The sequence below is a fragment of the Papio anubis genome, chromosome 6, assembly GCF_008728515.1.
Source record: "Papio anubis isolate 15944 chromosome 6, Panubis1.0, whole genome shotgun sequence".
NCBI lineage: Eukaryota > Metazoa > Chordata > Mammalia > Primates > Cercopithecidae > Papio > Papio anubis.
The window spans coordinates 40,611,560-40,629,422 of record NC_044981.1 but is presented as its reverse complement, the minus strand read 5'-3'; the positions used below and the strand labels follow the sequence as shown (position 1 = coordinate 40,629,422).

Below are 17,863 nucleotides of genomic sequence, written 5' to 3'. Positions count from 1 at the left end.
TTGAGAAGAGCCCTATCAATATTGGGAATCCTCTCACCATCGCCCACACGTACACAGCAATTTATAGCAAGTAACTGTGTGTTCAATGAGTTACCTCGCCAGTCCTCCAGGTATGCTCATCCATGTGTGCATTTGGTAGAGACAGAACATGTGTGTAAATCCTGAATTCCATTTACTCCCTATCTACCATCCTCAGCCACCGTCAGCGAGCTGAGATGTGCTCTAGGAATGTGAATGAGAGTTCATGTTGACATAGCAAAGCATAATTGGAAGATATTTTAAGAAATTGAATAATATATTCCTAAGAGAACCATAAGTGATCTCTGAATTGCAGATATCCCTGTGTAAAGGAGCCAAAGGGCCGGGTGCAGTGGCTCACTCCTGCAATCCCAGCACTTCGGGAGGCCGAGGTGGGCAGATCACCTGAGGTCAGGAGTTTGAGACCAGCCTGACCAACATGGAGAAACCCTGTCTCTACTAAAAATACAAAAAATTAGACGGGCGTGGTGGCACACGCCTGTAATCCCAGCTACTCGGGAGGCTGAGGCAGGAGAATTGCTTGAACCCAGGAGTCAGAGGTTGCAGTGAACCGAGATCGCGCCATTGCACTCCAGCCTGGGCAACAAGAGTGAAACTGTCTCCAAAAAACAATAATAATACAGACAAAAATAAAAAAGGAGCCAAAGGGCTGATTACTTCCTTTATGTAAGAGAGGATCTTTTGGAAAGGGCTATCTTTAAAAACAGAACAACCGGCACAATCAAAATATGATTAACTGTAAAATATTTGATGTATCTCTGTTTATTTTTTCTGGACATAAAGCAAGGTTTACTTGCATCAACTCTCTAGAATCATCGGACTCCTGCTCATCTACATGAGGTCGGGTGTCTAGAAGTTTAGGCTGTAGGAAAGAGATGCTTAACGGATAGGCCAAGCTTCAGAATGCTATCCATGCCCACACTTCATGCCAAAGAGCACTGTTCTCAGCCCTACTCTTGGCAAAACCTGACGTTGCTCCTTACAATGACTTCTACTTAGGCCCTAGCAAGTTGGCACTTGACCCTAAACCATTAGGCCCATAGGCCATTTGGTGACACATTTGGCTCAGCCCAGGAAGATGAGAGGACCAAATCAAATTCCCACATTTGAGAGTATGAATGGAGAAACTTGATGAGCCAAAGCAGAAAGCAGTGGCCACGCAGAGTCCTGAGGAAGCAGAAACTATTGGTAAGCAGTGAAAGCCCATCACTAAAAAGAACACATTTGGCCTCAGGAGTGAAGAGGGTATCCCAGTCCCTAAGACTGTTCAAAGCAGACCTTTCCAGTTCCAGGAGCCGTCTGGACCACACAGGTCTTTAAATATAAGCCCCTATTTCTTTTGGAGTGGTGCTAGGGTGGTGGGTGGGTATTTCTAGTCCTATTATCGAAGAGATTTAAATAGAACTGAACCTTATAATAGAATCAGCACCAGCCCACTGCAGTGGTAGAAAAGGCACTGCTTTTAAGATGGTTATTGGTTTAGCTGTAACTAACTTACCAAATGACCTTGAGGGAATCATTTCACCTTGATTTCCTCATCTATTAAATGAGGACAAAATCCATGTCTTCTGGTGAGGATCAGAGTAGGCAACTTAGGTGAAAGTCGTTTGCAAGCACTATGGTTGCAGAACACTCACCCAACTGAGGCTACTCAAAGGGGACAGAGGCAGGCTGAAAGGCCTCACAGAAGTGCCATTTGGACAGACTGATGCAAACTTTGGAAGCAGCAACAGAGTTGGGAGTGGGGAGGCTGTTGGAAAACCCCATTGGCTGAGGCAAATCCCCTTAAATGTCACAATTCAGAGAGACTGATTCTGAGAAGGGCACTGGGCAGCCTGCCAACATGGGGCATCACTGAGTCCAGCAGAAGTGCACACAGGTGAGCCCGGGTGTGGTGGCTCAAGCCTGTAATCCCAGCACTTCAGGAGGCCGAGGTGGGCGGATCATGAAGTCAAGAGATTGAGACCAGCCTGGCCAACATGGAGAAACCCCATCTCTACTAAAAATACAAAAATTAGCTGGGCGTGGTGGCGCATGCCTGTAATCCCAGCTACTCAGAAGCTGAGGTAGGAGAATCACTTGAACCCGGGATGCGGAGGTTGCAGTGAGCCAGGATCGCACCATTGCACTCCAGGCTGGGCAACAAGAATGAAACTCCGTCTCAAAAATAAGAAGTGCACACAGGTGAAGTGTGCTGTTTCCATACTCTGGTGCAAGGCCGCACTGGAATCTCTGCCACACCTCAACATGAACTGAGTTCTAGTAAACAGAGGCCAGTCTGAGGGGCAGGAAAACTGGTTTCTGCTCCTAGAGCCTTCCTATCTCCTAGATAGGTGTGATGTTGGGCGAATCATTTCACCTCTTCTTTGGTTCTCTTGCCTACAAAATAGGGTAGTAATAACTATTTGTGGGGAGAAAAAAAACAACTTCATATGTGTACGGTTCTTTAGTTGGATGCTACAAAATATTCTCATAAACTTGATCTTTTTATTTTTAATCTCTCAACAACCTTGTGAGGCAGGTGAAGCAGAAACTTAATGGCACAGATAGTGGATAACATCTATAGTATCAGTACATGGCAGTATTGTACTAGACACCATACATTGGTATTGCATCGAATTCCCAAGCAACTATTGGAAGCAGGAACTACTGTTATCTTTTTTTTTTTTTTTTTTGGACATATGAGAAAACTGAGGCTCAGGGTAGGGAAGTAACTTGCTCAAAGTCACTCAACTAACTGGTAAACCTGGGATTAGAAACCAGATCTGATGATAAGGCTACAGTTTTCCATTAGGCTAAAATGCATATGTGAAAGCATTCTGGGAAAATAAAACTTAGAAATGTGCACAAATGGGCCAGGTGCAGTGGCTCATACCTGTAAAACCAGCACTTTGGGAGGCCAAGGTGAGAGGATTGCTGGAAGCCAGGAGTTTGAGACCAGCGTGGGCAACATAGCAAGTCTCTGTCTCTACAAACAATAAAAATAAAATAAAAAATGGTTGCAAACACCTGTGGTTCTAGATACTCCAGAGGCTGTGGTGTGAGGATCACTTAACCCCAGGAGTTTGAGCCTGCAGTGGGCTATGATCAAGCCAGTGCTGTCCAGCCTGGGCAACAGAGTGAGACACTGTCTCACAAAAAAATAAAATCAAATAAAATAAGACAATATGGTATTATAGAAGCAGACTTTAAGATGAGAAGAAAATAAAAGGAAAAATAAAAATAAATTTTTAAAGATTTACACAAATGGAAGAAGTTTTTTTTTGGAGATGGAGTCTTGCTCTGTTCTCCAGACTGGAGTGCAGTGGCGCCATCTCAATCTTGACTCACTGCACCCTCTGCCTCCCAGGTTCAAGTGATTCTCCTGCCTCAGCCTCCCAAATAGCTGGGATTACAGGTGCACACCACCACAGCTGACTAATTTTTGTTTTTTTTGTTTTTTTTGAGACGGAGTCTTGCTTGTCGCTTCCCAGGTTGGAGGGTGCGGGCCGGATCTCAGCTCACCGCAGCTCGGCCTCCGGTTTACGCCATTCTCCTGCCTCAGCCTCCCCAGCTGGGACTACAGGCGCTCGCCACCCTCGCCTCTGGCTAGTTTTTGTATTTTTTAGGTAGAGACGGGGTTCTTCACTGTGTTAGCCAAGATGGTCTCGATCTCCTGACCTCGTGATCCGCCCGTCTCGGCCTCCCAAAGTGCTGGGATTACAGGCTTGAGCCACCGCGCCCGGCCATTTTTGTATTTTTATAGAGACAGGCTTTTGCCATGTTGGCCAGGCTGGTCTTGAACTCCTGACGTCAGGTGATCCACCTGCCTTGGCCTCTCAAAGCGCTGAGTGCTGGAATTACAGGTGTGAGCCACTGCACCTGGCCTTTTCTTTCTTTTTTTTTTAGACAGTCTCATTGTGTCTCCTAGGCTGGAGTGCAGTGGCACGATCTTGGCTCACTGCAACCTCCATCTCCCAGGTTCAAGCAATTCTCATGCCTCTGCCTCCTGAGTAGCTGGAACTACACTCACACAACGATGATATTCCACTAATTTTTTGTATTTTTAGTAGAGATGGGGTTTCACCATGTTGGCCAGGCTGGTCTTGAACTCCTGACCTCAGGTGATCCGCCTGCCTCAGTCTCCCAAAGTGCTGGGATTACAGGCGTGAGCCACCGCGCCCAGCCCGAAGAAGTTTTTATTATAGCAAATCCCAGTTATAAACTTTTTTACTTGGAAAAAATTATGGTGGACATTAATAACTAGACAAAACACTTTGGCTTGCTGTAGGTGAAGCTAGTCATTGTAAATTCCTAAATACAAGAGTAACATAAGGAAATGAATAATTTAGAAACATCAGTAGGACAGTGGTATACAAAATGGATGGAGCACAAGAATTCCAATTCGTGTGGGGAAGGAAGAAAGGATTAAGAACCATAATTAGAAAGCCATTGCAATAAGGTAATTGAGTGGCAACTGGACCCAATGGTAGTGGCCGACTTTTCTTTTTCTTATTATATATAGATTTTGTTAAAATTTTGAAAAATGAAAAAAAAAATTGAAAAATGCAAAAATAGGAAAATAAATCACCCATTACTGAAGTAAATGGTGTCAATACATTAGTTTCAGTCTGGGCTTGGTGGCTCATACCTGTAATCTCAGTCCTTTGGGAGGCCAAGGCCGGAAGATCACTTGAGGACATGAGTTTGAGACCAGCCCACAAAATAACACAGGCAATATAACGAGACCCTGTCTCTACAAGAAAATTAAAAAACAAAAAACTAGTTGGCTGTGGTGGCACGCGCTTGTAGTTCAGCTACTTGGGAGGCTGAGGCAGGAGGATCACTTGAGCCAGGAGTTTGAGGCTGCAGTGAGCTATGACTGTGCCACTGCGCTCCAGCCTGGGCAGCCGAGTGAGACCCAGTCTCTAAAAGAAAAAAATAAGTAAATAAATAAGAGTGTGTGTGTGCGCGTGTGCGCGCGCGCGCGTATACACACACAACAATTTAAAGGTGAAAACATTAATGGGGCTTGGTAACTATCCAGACACTGCCCAGAACAAGGCTGGCCTCCGCCTGCCAACTGTCCCGCCCTCAAAAAGCACAGGATCGTGTCTCTATGGTTGTTTCAGCCGCGGAACATGAGGATGTACTCTCTCCTTTTGCGGAACTCTATGGTCTGAGGACGCCGCTGTAACCCCGGAAGCAATCCTGAGAGGTCGGGACCGATAAGATGGCGGCGCGGACAGTGTTCGGGGCCGTGTGCCGGCGCCTCTGGCAGGTACTGGATGGGCTAGGGAGACTAGGAGGGCTGACCGGGATAGTTGCCTTTAAGTTTCCCAGCCACCAGCCGCTCTGCCCATCAGAATTTTTCCTAATATTTATCCCTCACCTCGCGCCGTTTACAGGAAAGTGACAAGAAAGGGGCTGGTTTTCTCAGAATTCTCTCATGGAATTAAACATAAGTTAATGAGTCCAGGCAAAGATAGGAACAAGAATAATCGTAGAATGTCAGAGCTGGAAAAGATTTTGTACTTTCTATGTTCCAAAACCTTTCTTTTACGTTTGCAAAATAAACTGAGGCTCAGAGAAGACAGGAAATTTGCCTCGCGAAAATTAAGAGGCTGAGCTGGTGCGAGATCTCAAACTCATCCCATGGAACTAAATTGAGATGCTTTCCTGGCATCCAGGTTTAGAGGAACGTCTCAAGCCAGAGGAGTGGATTAGATATCCTCTGCACAGTTATTTGGAGGAGGAGCAAAAACTTTCAGCAGCGGTTCTCATGCTTTTTGGCCTTGGGACCGCTTTACACTTTCGGAGTTGAGGACTCCAAAGAGCTTTTGCTTTTGTGGATTTTAGCTATCTGTATTTAGCTTTTTGGAAAATAAAACTTAAGAATATGTATTGATTTAAAAGTAACACTTATTACATGTTACAACACTTTATGAAAAATATGTTTTCTGAACAAACGAGTAAGGAGCAGCAATGTTTTACATTTTTGCAGCTCTCTTTAATTTCTGGCTTAATAAAAGCTAGATTCAAATCTGCTTCTGTATTTAATCTTTTTCTATGTCACACCTCAGGCTGTCACGGGAAAACTTCACTATACACTAGTAAGAGAATGAGTGTAAAAGTTGTAAGTAACATCTTAGTTTTATGAAAATAGTTTTGATTTCCCGGATCCCCTGATAGTGTCTGAGAGACCCCACAGACGTCCTCAGACTACAGTTTGAGAACCACTGTTTTTTGTTTTGTTTTGGAGACGGAGTTTCGCTCTAGTCGCCCAAACTGGAGTGCAATGACACTATCTCGGCTCACGGCAACCCCCGCCTCCCGGGTTCAAGTGATTCTCCTGCCTGAGCCTCCCGAGCAGCTGGGATTACAGGCATGCGCCACCATGCCCAGCTAATATTTGTGTTTTTAGTAGAGACAGGGTTTCACCGTGTCTGTCAGGCTGGTCTCGAACTCCTGACCTCAGTGATCCGCCCGCCTCGGCCTCCCAAAGTGCTGGGATTACAGGCTTGAGCCCCCGCACCCGGCCTGAAAACCAATGTTCTTAAGAAAAATCAGATGGTATTAGAGGTTGAAATCTTTGAACTGCTTTATTAAGACAAATTTACCCAGACAGCCCTCCCTTCCAAACCACCACCACCCTCAACACGTGCACACACATTCCCTCTCTCTCTCTCTCAAGAAATACAAAGAAAAAATGCAATTGAAAAACTAGTTGACCGGGCGCGGTGGCTCATGCCTGTAATGCCAACACTTTGGGAGGTCGAGGTGGGCAGATCACGAAGTTAGGAGATCGAGACCATCCTAACTAACACGGTGAAACCCCGTCTCTACTAAAAATAAAAAAAATTAGCCAGGTGTGGTGGCTCATGCTTGTAATCCCTGCTACTCGGGAAGCTGAGGAAGGAGAATTGCTCGAACCCAGAGGCAGAGGTTGCAGCGAGCCAAGATCGTGCCATTGCACTCCAGCCTGGGCAACAAGAGCAAGACTCCCTCTCAAAAAAATAAAAACAGAAAAACTTCTTAAGATTGACTGGTGGATGTAATAGCACTTTAGACTCCCACTTTTTTTTTTTTTTTTTTTTTTTGAGACAGAGTCTGGCTCTGTCGCCCAGGCTGGAGTGCAGTGGCGCGATCTGCACTCACTGCAAGCTCCGTCGCCTCCCGGGTTCACGCCATTCTCCTGCCTCAGCCTCCAGAGAGGCTGGGACCACAGGCGCCCGCCACCGCGCCCGGCTAATTTTTTTGTATTTTTAGTAGACGGGGTTTCACCGTGTTCACCAGGATGATCTCGATCTCCCGACCTCGTGATCCGCCCGCCTCAGCCTCCCAAAGTGCTGGGACTACAGGCGCAAGCCACCGAGCCCGGCCTAGACTCCCACTTTTAAACGCAGAGGTTTATAAGGCTGAGCGCGGTGGCTCATGCCTGTAATCCCAGCACTTTGGGAGGACAAGGCGGGTGGATCACTTGAGGTCAGGAGTTCAAGACCAGCCTGGCAAACATGGCGAAACCCTGTCTCTACTAAAAATACCAAAATTAGCTGAGTGTGACAGTGGGCCCCTGTAATCCCAGCTACTCAGGAGGCTAAGGCAGGAGAATCGCTTGAACCCAGGAGGTGGAGGTTGCCGAGAATGCTCCTCTGTACTCCAGCCTGGGCAACAGAGCAAGACTATCTCAAAAAAACAAAAAAGCAGAGGTTTTATAGTGGGAGAACGTGACTGAGAAGTGTAATATTCTTGCTCCTCTTGCACAACTCGATTGTGGAGTCACTGGTATAATTGTTGGGAGGGAATTTTCTATGCAATTTCGTCTGAAGAATGGCACATACCTCTTACCACCTTGTATTGTACCTGATTTCCTTTTTCCTTTTCTTTTCCCTTTTGGTGCAAAGAAGATTATAGAGTTATGATTTGTCTCTATCTTGAGTAAAGAGAGGAAGGACAATAAGCTAACGATAGGCTTTTTTTTTTTTTTTTTTTTTGAGACGGGAGTCTCGCTTGTCGCTTCAGGCTGGAAGTGCTGTGGCCAGATCTCAGCTCAATGCAGTTCGGCCTCCCAGGCTTACATTTCCCATTTTCCTGCCTCAGCCTCCCGGAGTAGCTGGGACTACAGGCACCCTCGGCCACTGCCTGGCTAGTTTTTAGTAGAGACGGGGTTTCACGGTGTTAGCCAGGATGGTCTCGATCTCCTGACCTCGTGATCCGCCCGTCTCGGCCTCCCAAAGTGCTGGGATTACAGGCTTGAGCCACCGCGCCCGGCCACGATAGGCTTTTAAAACGTGGCTAGGTGTTGGTTCGCTCCTGAAATCCCAGCACTTTGGGAGACTGAGGCTGGAGGATCACTTGAGCCCACGAGTTCAAGGCCAGCCTGGGAAGTATGGTGAAAACCCATCTCTACAAAAGTACAAAAAATTAGCTGAGCCTGGTGGCCCGTGCTGTACTCCCAGCTACCCGGGAGACTGAGGTGGGAGGATCACCTGAACCTGGGAGGTCCAGGCCTTGATCATGCAACTGCACTCCAGCCTGGATAATAGAGTGAGACCCTGTCTCAGAAAAAACCCTGAAAAAACAAACAAAAACATACCTAGGTGACCATCAGTTGTATTAATGAAACTTCACTTATGCTAAACTTTTTTTTTTTTTTTTTGAGATGGAGTCTCGCTCTGTCACCCAGCCTGGAGTACAGTGGCACAATCTCAGCTCACTGCAGCCTCCGCCTCCCAGGTTCAAGCGATTCTTCTGCCTCAGCCTCCCAAGTAACTAGGATCACAGCCGTGCCACCACCATGCCCGGCTAATTTTTGTATTTTTAGTAGAGACAGGGTTTCACCATGTTGGCCAGGCTGCTCTGGAACTCCTGACCGCAAGTGATCCACCCACCTTGGCCTCCAAAAGTGTTGGGATTACAGGTGTGAGCCACAGCACCTGGCCTTATTTTCATCTTCATTGTGTTTTTAAGGATCCAATTGTGTTTCCACTTTCTCGGGTTACACTTTAAAATCTCAGGAAAGTTTACAGGAAAAAACAGTTAGCTGTTATGTTATATGCAGTAGTATAGCTTGTTTCCTAAAACTGGAAAGTCATGTTCCACCAGGGGGAGCTGAAGGTAAAGGATTTGGAAATGTGGGTTTGTTGTAGCATGTGGCACAACATGCTACAACAAGTTGGGTATAAGTCACAGCTCATATTTCAGTTCATTTATAAGCTAATTATCCCAGCCAAGCTAAGAAATATGCATGCTTTAAAAGATGTATGAAAGCATCAAAAGAGGGGTACTTTAGAATTTTTATTCCAACTCTTAACAAGTTATAAAAACGAGATATTTTATTGCTTAAAAATATTCAGGCAAAATAAGTATTTACTGAAGTACAATTTGTAAAAAAAAAAAAAAATGGGAAAATAAAGTTTTTTTCTTGATGTCTACATAATTCATAGCTTTTTTAATGTGAGAATTGTTTTTTTTGAAAAAGTTTTTATTCCTAAACTTTAAAATAGAGATTCTCTAGTATTTTGAGACTGCTTTTTTATCATCAACTCTACCATTGTCCTCAATTTTTTTTTTTTAAATGAAATCTGATTTGGCCATTTTAGTTACCCCAGTATCTTCATCTGAAATAATGAGGTAACCCTTTAGTTTTTAGTGGAAATTATGAATGGTTTGGTAGTTGACTTTAATTCTAACACATGTCCTGCTTTTTTTTCTTTAGGGATTGGGGAATTTTTCTGTAAACAGTTCTAAGGGCGATACAGTCAAAAATGGTGGCTTTCTTCTGTAAGTATACAATTGGATGTGCTAAACTGAACAAAATAGGTTATTGTGCTATTTTACTTAGGTTTCTCTTTTTTTCCCCACACATAGCAGTACCAATATGAAGTGGGTACAGTTTTCAAACCTACATGTTGATGTTCCAAAGGATTTGACCAAACCTGTGGTACGTACTCCCTGTTCCTTGGTATAAGGAGCTACATTAACAATAGGTTTTCCTTATTATTTCATTGGGGTTTTTTTTCCTCTAAACACTCTATGAATAAAAAAATTTTGTCCTAGAATACTGGCAAATGCACAATGCGTATATTCTCTTAACTCCCTGGATTGTATTATCTTCAGGGTATCAAAGTAAGTTCTAAAAGAATAAATTATTTACCCCAAATAACTGTGCTAATTAGCAGTCTCTTGCTTTTAGCTTGGCATAATGGAAGAGTTGTCAGAATTTGTGATGTAGAATACTTGATGTTATGTTATGGAGAAGTATTTTTCTGGTAGCCTTCAAGTCTTTGTTTTCATTTTGTGTATTGAGCCTGGGCCTGGACGGTGCTTTATTGTTCACAGTGAGAAAATGCATTAGCACAAATAATAAACATCTAGAAGGAACTCGGTAACCCTGTAGAAGCTATGATTTCATCAATCCAGTTTTTTGTGTTACTTGTAATTTTTAAAAATCCTTCCGTTTCTACCCCTCAAAAATATTAACAGTTTGGGATTTTACAGTTCTAGACATTTGTCTTATTTTGTACTTATTTGGTACTTATTTTGTCTGTGCACATGTCTAGTTTACTGCTCTTTTTTTTTTTCTATCTTTTCTCTTAATAGATACTGGATATTTATTTATTTATTTATTTATTTATTTATTTTGAGACAGAGTCTCGCTCTGTCACCCAGGCTGGTGTGCAGTGGCATGATCTTGGCTCACCTCAGCCTCCTGGGTTCAAGCAGTTCTCATGCCTTAGCCTCCCGACTAGCTGGGATTACAGGCACGTACCACCATGCCTGGCTAATTTTTGTATTTTTAGTGGAAATGGAGTTTTGCCATGTTGGCCAGGCTGGTCTCAAACTCCTGGCCTCAAGTGATCTGCCTGCCTCAGCCTCCCAAAGTGCTGGGATTACAGGCATGAGCCACCACACCTGGCCAGTACTGGATATATTTCTATGACAGTACATTTAAGCCCCAGTCTGCAACTCACATGCCTGCAGGAGCCAGGCCTATAAGAAAAGGTTGCAGAATTGGCATGGTGTGCCACTGTCTTTATAAGCAAGACAGCAGCTACTTACTCTAGCCACTTGTTGCCCTGTGGGAAATCAGACCTAATGATGCCAGCTTGTCTAAATCTTCCAGGCTAAACTGAAATCCAGATGTTCTTGTGAAATCTTCTGATTTTTAATATTCCTAACAAATTCATAGTATCTTTTAACACCCTATAGGTATCAGTCAGAACAATCTTGAGGCTATATTCCCCCTTCTCATCCCTCAACTCATGACACAGGCTATCAGTATATTTTGTTCTTCCAACAACTCTTTTTGGGGTAATTGAGAGTAGATATCTAGCTTTCTGGCTAGTAAGTAAATCTCCTTTCAGGAGTGAAGTGATTTAATTCTGAATCATTGGATTAGTATGATAATTTACTGGTTTAATGGATGAATGAAATGAAGGTAATTCACCTCTTGGAAGAAAGTCAGAAGTGTCAAACCCATTATTTCTGAGGTCTTTAGGTATTAGGGTGGAAGAGGTAGAAGTTATAGGTACAGTCAGCATCATATCATTTTAATTAGAAATGAGTAATTTGTTTATTAGGGCAGGCAAAACATACATGAATAAAACCTAATAAAAAATATGAATAGAACTAGCTTGGCTTTGTATAATAATGTTTTATAATTAATAAGGGCTTTAATCTGTGTTTTCTTATTTTTTTCTTAGAGAAATACTGTGGGCTATAGCATAGGTTTACCCTCTTTCGTATGTGAGGAAACCAGTGTGCAGTGAGATGAGATGATTTGCCCGTTGTCCTTCAGCTACCATTAGCAGAGTTTAATTCTCAGTCTAGGTCTTCTGACCAGGCTCTTTTTATTAGGAGACCCTGAAATCCTTTCTCATTGTGAATTTGAAGCTGAATAATTATTTTAAGTTGGAAAGTTCCTTTAGTAATTGTATGGGTTGCCTTGAAAATTCTTTTGATTCACGCTGTATTTTAACAGATTCTGAGGCTCATTGTCCAGATCTGAACATGAAAGTATCTAGACACTTCAGCTAACAGTGCTGTCACTCAGTGTTTTTCTCCTTATTTATTAGTAAACTCTGAAGTTTTTCAATTGAGGGTAATATGTTAAATTTGCTAGTTATAAATATAAGAGGAACTAAAACTGAAACTTTTCTTTGGGATTGTAGATAACGATCTCTGATGAACCAGACACATTATATAAGCGCCTGTCGGTTTTAGTGAAAGGTCACGATAAGGCTGTATTGGACAGTTATGAATATTTTGCTGTGCTTGCTGCTAAAGAACTTGGTATCTCTATTAAAGTGTAAGTATGGCCTTTCCTGATCTGACCTGTTCGCTACTATAATATGATCAACCAGGAAAATAGTGCTCATCCCAGGAAGGTCTGAACTCTTTTTTTTTTTTTTTTTTAAGACAGAGTCTGGCTCTGTTGCCCAGGCTGGGGTGCAGTGGCACAACCTCAGCTCACTGCAACCTCTGCTTCCTGGGTTCAGGCAGTCCTCAGCCTCCCAAGGAGTAGCTGGGACTACAGGCGCACACCACCACGCCTGGCTAATTTTTTGTATTTTAGTAGAGACGGGGTTTCACCACGTTGCCCAGGCTGGTCTTGAACTCCTGAGCTCAGGCAAATTGCCCACCTCGGCCTCCCAAAGTGCTGGGATTACAGGCGTGAGCCACCATACCTGGCCCAGTCTGAACTTTTAAAGTAGGATAGAAACTCTTGGTGGGTAGAGTTTAAGCTTGTCGTATGTTATCCTAATCAGGATCATGCCTTCCTGCCCACTGGAGTTTTTAAATACTAGAATGAGTAAACAAGGAAAATGAAAGAAATCCTTTTTCTAGAAATTGCATAGATGTAAGGAGACTTAAGAAGGCCATGTTTCTGGGATCTCCATGGAGCAGGGAGGTAGAGTAGGTGAATGAACAATCGTTTTAGACCCTTTGGATATGATGATTTGGGGCTAATATATCCATTGTTTCAAATCTTCCCTAAGAAACACCACTCACCCAGTAATTCTTGCTTGAACAAGGTAAGCTTCAGATAGCCTTGGAGTCACTGCAGGGTCAAGCATAACTGTCTCCTTTGTCTTGTCATCTGCTCCTTCTCCTGTTGAATAAGGCCCCATCTGGGGCTTTGGCAGTCTGACCTTCTAACAAAAACAGAAGGCCACAGTTTCCCAAAATAGACTATAGTTTTGTTATTTCGATGTATCTGTAGATTTTCCTAAAACAACAGACATATAGCAGGTGTTATAACTGTGTCCACCACACTAGTGCAACTCTTCACAATTCATATGTTTGGTCAATAAAAGACTAAAGGGTGTAAAAGCAGCAGGTGTGTGTGTATGCATGCGCACTTGACATGCCAGGGCTTATTTTTGAGCCTGTGGGAAAAAGCTATTGCTGTCTGCAGTGTTTATTTTGGCCTGAGTTTTATGATAGCAGTTGTTGTTCCAGATGACAGTTTTGGCAAATGGAAGTCTGTAAATGGTACTTAATGCCTATAATTGAGTGTGAGTCTGACCTACAAAATCATGGAATTATGCTTTGTTATCATAGTGACTCAGGTTTTGTTTTGTCCATTAATTTCAGACACGAACCCCCAAGGAAAATAGAGCGATTTACTCTACTCAAATCAGTGCATATTTACAAGAAGCACAGAGTTCAGTATGAAATGAGAACACTTTACAGATGTTTAGAGGTGAGTGTATTTGAAAAATTCTGACATTTTTGAAATACCAGAAATTCATACCAGCATATAACTTTAACATTGACTAGATTGACTTCTTTCAGCAAGCCCATGTCTGTTGGTTGTACAGAAGGTAAATATCTTTTAGTGTTTATGGAAGTGTCATGGTAGGAAAAGTAAAATTAAATGAAGCCATCCTTTAGAGTAGTGCGTACCTTAATTCAGGAATGCAGATTATGCCAAGATAGCATTGGAATAATTTTGCTCATATTTAAAAAATTCTAGTTAAGGTTTTACACAGTTCTGATAACTGTTTCACATACTAGCTGGATTTTCCATGTCAGTGATGCACAGCATTAGATTTTTCATTCATCTGTTACTCATTTGTGCTTCCATTAGTGCCAGCACAGTCTTGTGCTTAAGGAGAGCATGGGTTCTGGAGTTAGACTGCCAATGCCAGAATCCAAGTTCTGGCACTTGACAGCTGTGTGACATGTACCTCAATTCCTCCATCTGTAAAATGGGAATAATAGTGGTACCCATCTCAAAAGGTTAGTGTGAGAATTAGAATGGAAAATTTATGTAAGCACTCAGAATACTTTGATCACATAGTAAGTGATTGGTAAATATTAAAACAAGCACTCATACATCTTTTATATGGGAAGTACTGTACTAGTCATTGAGGGCACAAATATAGTAAAGTCATGGTCCCTACTCTTTTTGAGATAGAGTCTCACTCTGTCACCTAGGCTGGAGTGCAGTGGCACAATCTAGGCTCACTGTAACCTCTGCCTTCCAGGTTCAAGCAGTTCTCCTGTCTCAGCCTCCCTAGTAGCTGGGACTACAGGTGTACGCTACTGCGCCTGGCTAATTTTTGTATTTTTAGTAGAGATGGGGTTTCACCATATTGAACAAGCTGGTCTTGAACTCCTGATCTCAGGCGATCCACCCACCTCAGCCTTCCAAAGTGCTGGGATTACAGGTGTGAGCCACTGTTCCTGCCCAGTCCCTACTCTTAAAAAGAAAAACCCAAATTTTATCCACCTGTGTCTGAGGGAAACATCTCTCATAGTACACACAGAAAACCTTATACTAACTGTATCTTATAATCTAGTCCTTTTGTCTTCAGTTGTTTTGTGAGCCTCTTGAAAGTATACTGCTTTGATACTATGCTTGCCAACGGTGTTCCATGGAGCCCAGGTTTTAAGGCAGCTACATATTGGAAGAAGAGGGTTTCTGGGCCATGTTGCCCCCATGCCGTCAACCAAAGGATTCATACTTTTTTTTTTTTTTAATTGAGATTTTACATAAGATTCTTTAGGGGAGGCCAGGCGCAGTGGCTCACGCCAGTAATCCTAGCACTTTGGGAGGCCAAGGCGGGTGGATCACTTGAGGTCAGGAGTTCGAGGCCAGCCTGGCCAACATGGTGAAACCCCATCCCTACTAAAAATAGAAAAAAAATTAGCTGGACATGGTGGCACACACCTGTAGTCCCAGCCACTCGGGAGACTGAAGCAGGAGAATGGCTTGAACCCAGGAGGCAGAGGTTGCAGTGAGCTGAGATCACATGCACTCCAGCCCGGGTGACAGAGTGAGACTCCATCTCAAAAAAAAAAAAAAAAAGGTGTGCTTTAACAAACAGCATACATGAATCATTTTCATGTTTGATGTTTTAGTTAGAACATCTAACTGGAAGCACAGCAGATGTCTACTTGGAATATATTCAGCGAAACTTACCTGAAGGGGTTGCCATGGAAGTAACAAAGGTATAGCTTGAATTTCTACCTCTTTCAGCTGGGGCAGTGGGGAGTGGTTCTGTATTGTTGTTTTGATACACTGCAACCTGGTCCTGGCCCACTGAGTAGAGTTTGCCCTAACCTGTGGCAAACTGGGAGACAGAGTTGCCACAGTGGTTGGGGGCTATCCACCCCTTGCAACAGAATCCTGCCATTTCAGCCCAAGTCCTCCGTGAACCACCTCTGAAGTTCTCCCTCCTCAATATTAGTTGTCTAGACTTGGGGATCCCATTAAGTGGCAATCCATGAAGATCATTGAGGATCAAATAGATTATATATGTGAGAGTGTTTTGTAGACCATCAAGTTTCCTTGTTTCCATTTCAAAACCCTATAGAAAGACTAGGGGGATAAAAGAAAAAAGTAAAGAGGATTTGACCAAATTAATAAGTCTGATTTATAGCCAAAAAGTTCTTTTAAATCCACATTATAGTTTTGTTTCTCTCTTTTTTTAGACACAGTTAGAACAGTTACCAGAACACATCAAGGAGCCAATCTGGGAAACACTATCAGAAGAAAAAGAAGAAAGCAAGTCATAAAGCCTCGGGGAGGCCATTTGTGCCTGAATTTGGAATGAGGGTGGGCCAGATGAGTATGTTTAAGCGGAGAGTGCTTCCAGCTGAGATGATTTGAGTCTGCCTAACTGTTCCATTGAGTTCTCGTGCCTTCATCAGCTGAGAGCAGGGAATGGCACTTTTAATGGAAGAACCACTTTTATCTGTTCTTTTTATACATGTCATTGTTTCAGTTCTGATTTCAACAAACATGAGCAAACCACTTTGACTCAAAGTGGAAAGTGAAAATTCTATTTTGTTATGCTACTAGTGTTCAATTATTAGTTTGCACCATTTTTAATTTATGTCAGTTGATGCATCTGAAAATAAGTGCTTGAAGTGTTCACACCCTTATTTTTTTTTTTTTTTTTAAGATTCCTAGAAGGAATCTTTGGTTAATTCAAATTGAGCAGTTAAAGTTTTTGATATTTACGTTTGTGCAGGCTGGCATATGCTAACTTGGGGGTGGTAACCAACCAGTTTTATCTCATTTAAGCATTACATTTTGAAGACTGTGAATATACTTTACAGCAGATCAAACACATTTATGGCATGCATTGACCTCTTCTTGGAGCCCAAAATTTTATAGAGTTGCCTACCGGGGTTACTGTAGTGGAATTTATGATCTTAAGAAATTACTAGTTATATTATTTATCCTATGATTCATTCATTCAATAAGATTTTATTGCATAAACTTTGCATCCAGCACTGTAGTAAGTACCCAAAATTGAATAGAAATAATGGCTTTTGAAAATTGCGCAAAGCAGGCCAGGCACAGTGGCTCACGCCTGTAATCCCAGCTCTTTGGGAGGCTAAGGCAGGCGGAGCATGAGGTCAGAAGTTTGAGACCAGCGTGACCAACATGGTGAAACCCTGTCTCTACTAAATATACAAAAATTAGCCGGACATTGTGGCGCATGCCTGTAATCCCAGCTACTCAGGAGGCTGAGGCAGGAGAATAACTTGAACCCGGGAGGTGGAGGTTGCAGTGAGACGAGATCGTGCCACTGCACTCCAGCCTGGCGACAGAGCGAGACTCTGTCTCAAACAAAAAAGAAAAAAAATTGTGCAAAGCATAGATAAAATTTTTTCTTTATTAAGCTTCTCACTGATAAGCCTTCTTTCTTTTGGTAAATGTCACTCTGTTAGGAGATGTCTGCTTTTCCGTGAAATGAAATAGTGGCTAAAGCCCTGAAAGAGGCAAGACTACAATGGGCTGAAACAGTTGGTATAGCAACCCCAGAGAAGTGCTTCATTTTCTTTTTATAGTAGAAGCAGGTCCATGTCTTTTGTGGTTTCCTTCACATCTTTGGAGTAGTTATGACTTCTCAGTTTTTCCCTCCTTAAACTGCATTGCCTGTTCTCTTTTCCTGACATGCTATCAGGTATCAGTGTGTTGAATACATGCTGCTTGTGTATCAGACTTACGTTACTGTCATTACCATTAGAAGAATTACAGCCTTGTGCCCCATGACCTTCAGCTCAGTTGTTGACTGTCATTCATGAATGCCTAAAGCATACTTACACCAGGTATAAGCCTCAAGATCAAGAACTAGTCAATAAAACATGAGCAACATAATGGTAACTATGTGTAGCAAAGCAGCAATTTATGACACATTGTCATCTGAAGTACTTATTTAAAAATAAATATAGACCCGGCCAGTCGCAGATGCTCAAGCCTGTAATCCCAGCACTTTGAGAGGCTGAGGCAGGTGGATCACCTGAGGTCAGGAGTTTGAGACCAGCCTGGCCAACATGGTGAAACCCCATCTCTACTAAAAATACAAAAATTAGCTGGGCA

The 17,863-nt window shown here is 42.8% G+C and overlaps 1 protein-coding gene across 2 annotated transcripts; it reads left to right on the top strand.

Moving 5' to 3' along the window:
* The first annotated feature begins 5,195 nt into the window (after nucleotides 1–5,195).
* On the top strand, nucleotides 5,196–17,647 carry MRPS10 (mitochondrial ribosomal protein S10). 2 transcript variants are annotated; one of them, XM_003897595.2, is made up of 7 exons: nucleotides 5,196–5,299; nucleotides 9,737–9,801; nucleotides 9,889–9,961; nucleotides 12,192–12,328; nucleotides 13,618–13,726; nucleotides 15,391–15,480; nucleotides 15,964–17,647. In XM_003897595.2, the coding sequence occupies exons 1-7, from the start codon at nucleotides 5,252–5,254 to the stop codon at nucleotides 16,045–16,047; spliced, it is 606 nt and encodes a 201-aa protein (XP_003897644.1). In that variant the 5' UTR covers nucleotides 5,196–5,251; the 3' UTR covers nucleotides 16,048–17,647. The 2 variants fall into 2 exon arrangements, with proteins under 2 accessions (XP_003897644.1, XP_009203438.1); XM_009205174.1 differs by having other exon boundaries at nucleotides 5,201–5,299; nucleotides 9,892–9,961.
* The last annotated feature ends 216 nt before the right edge of the window (nucleotides 17,648–17,863 follow it).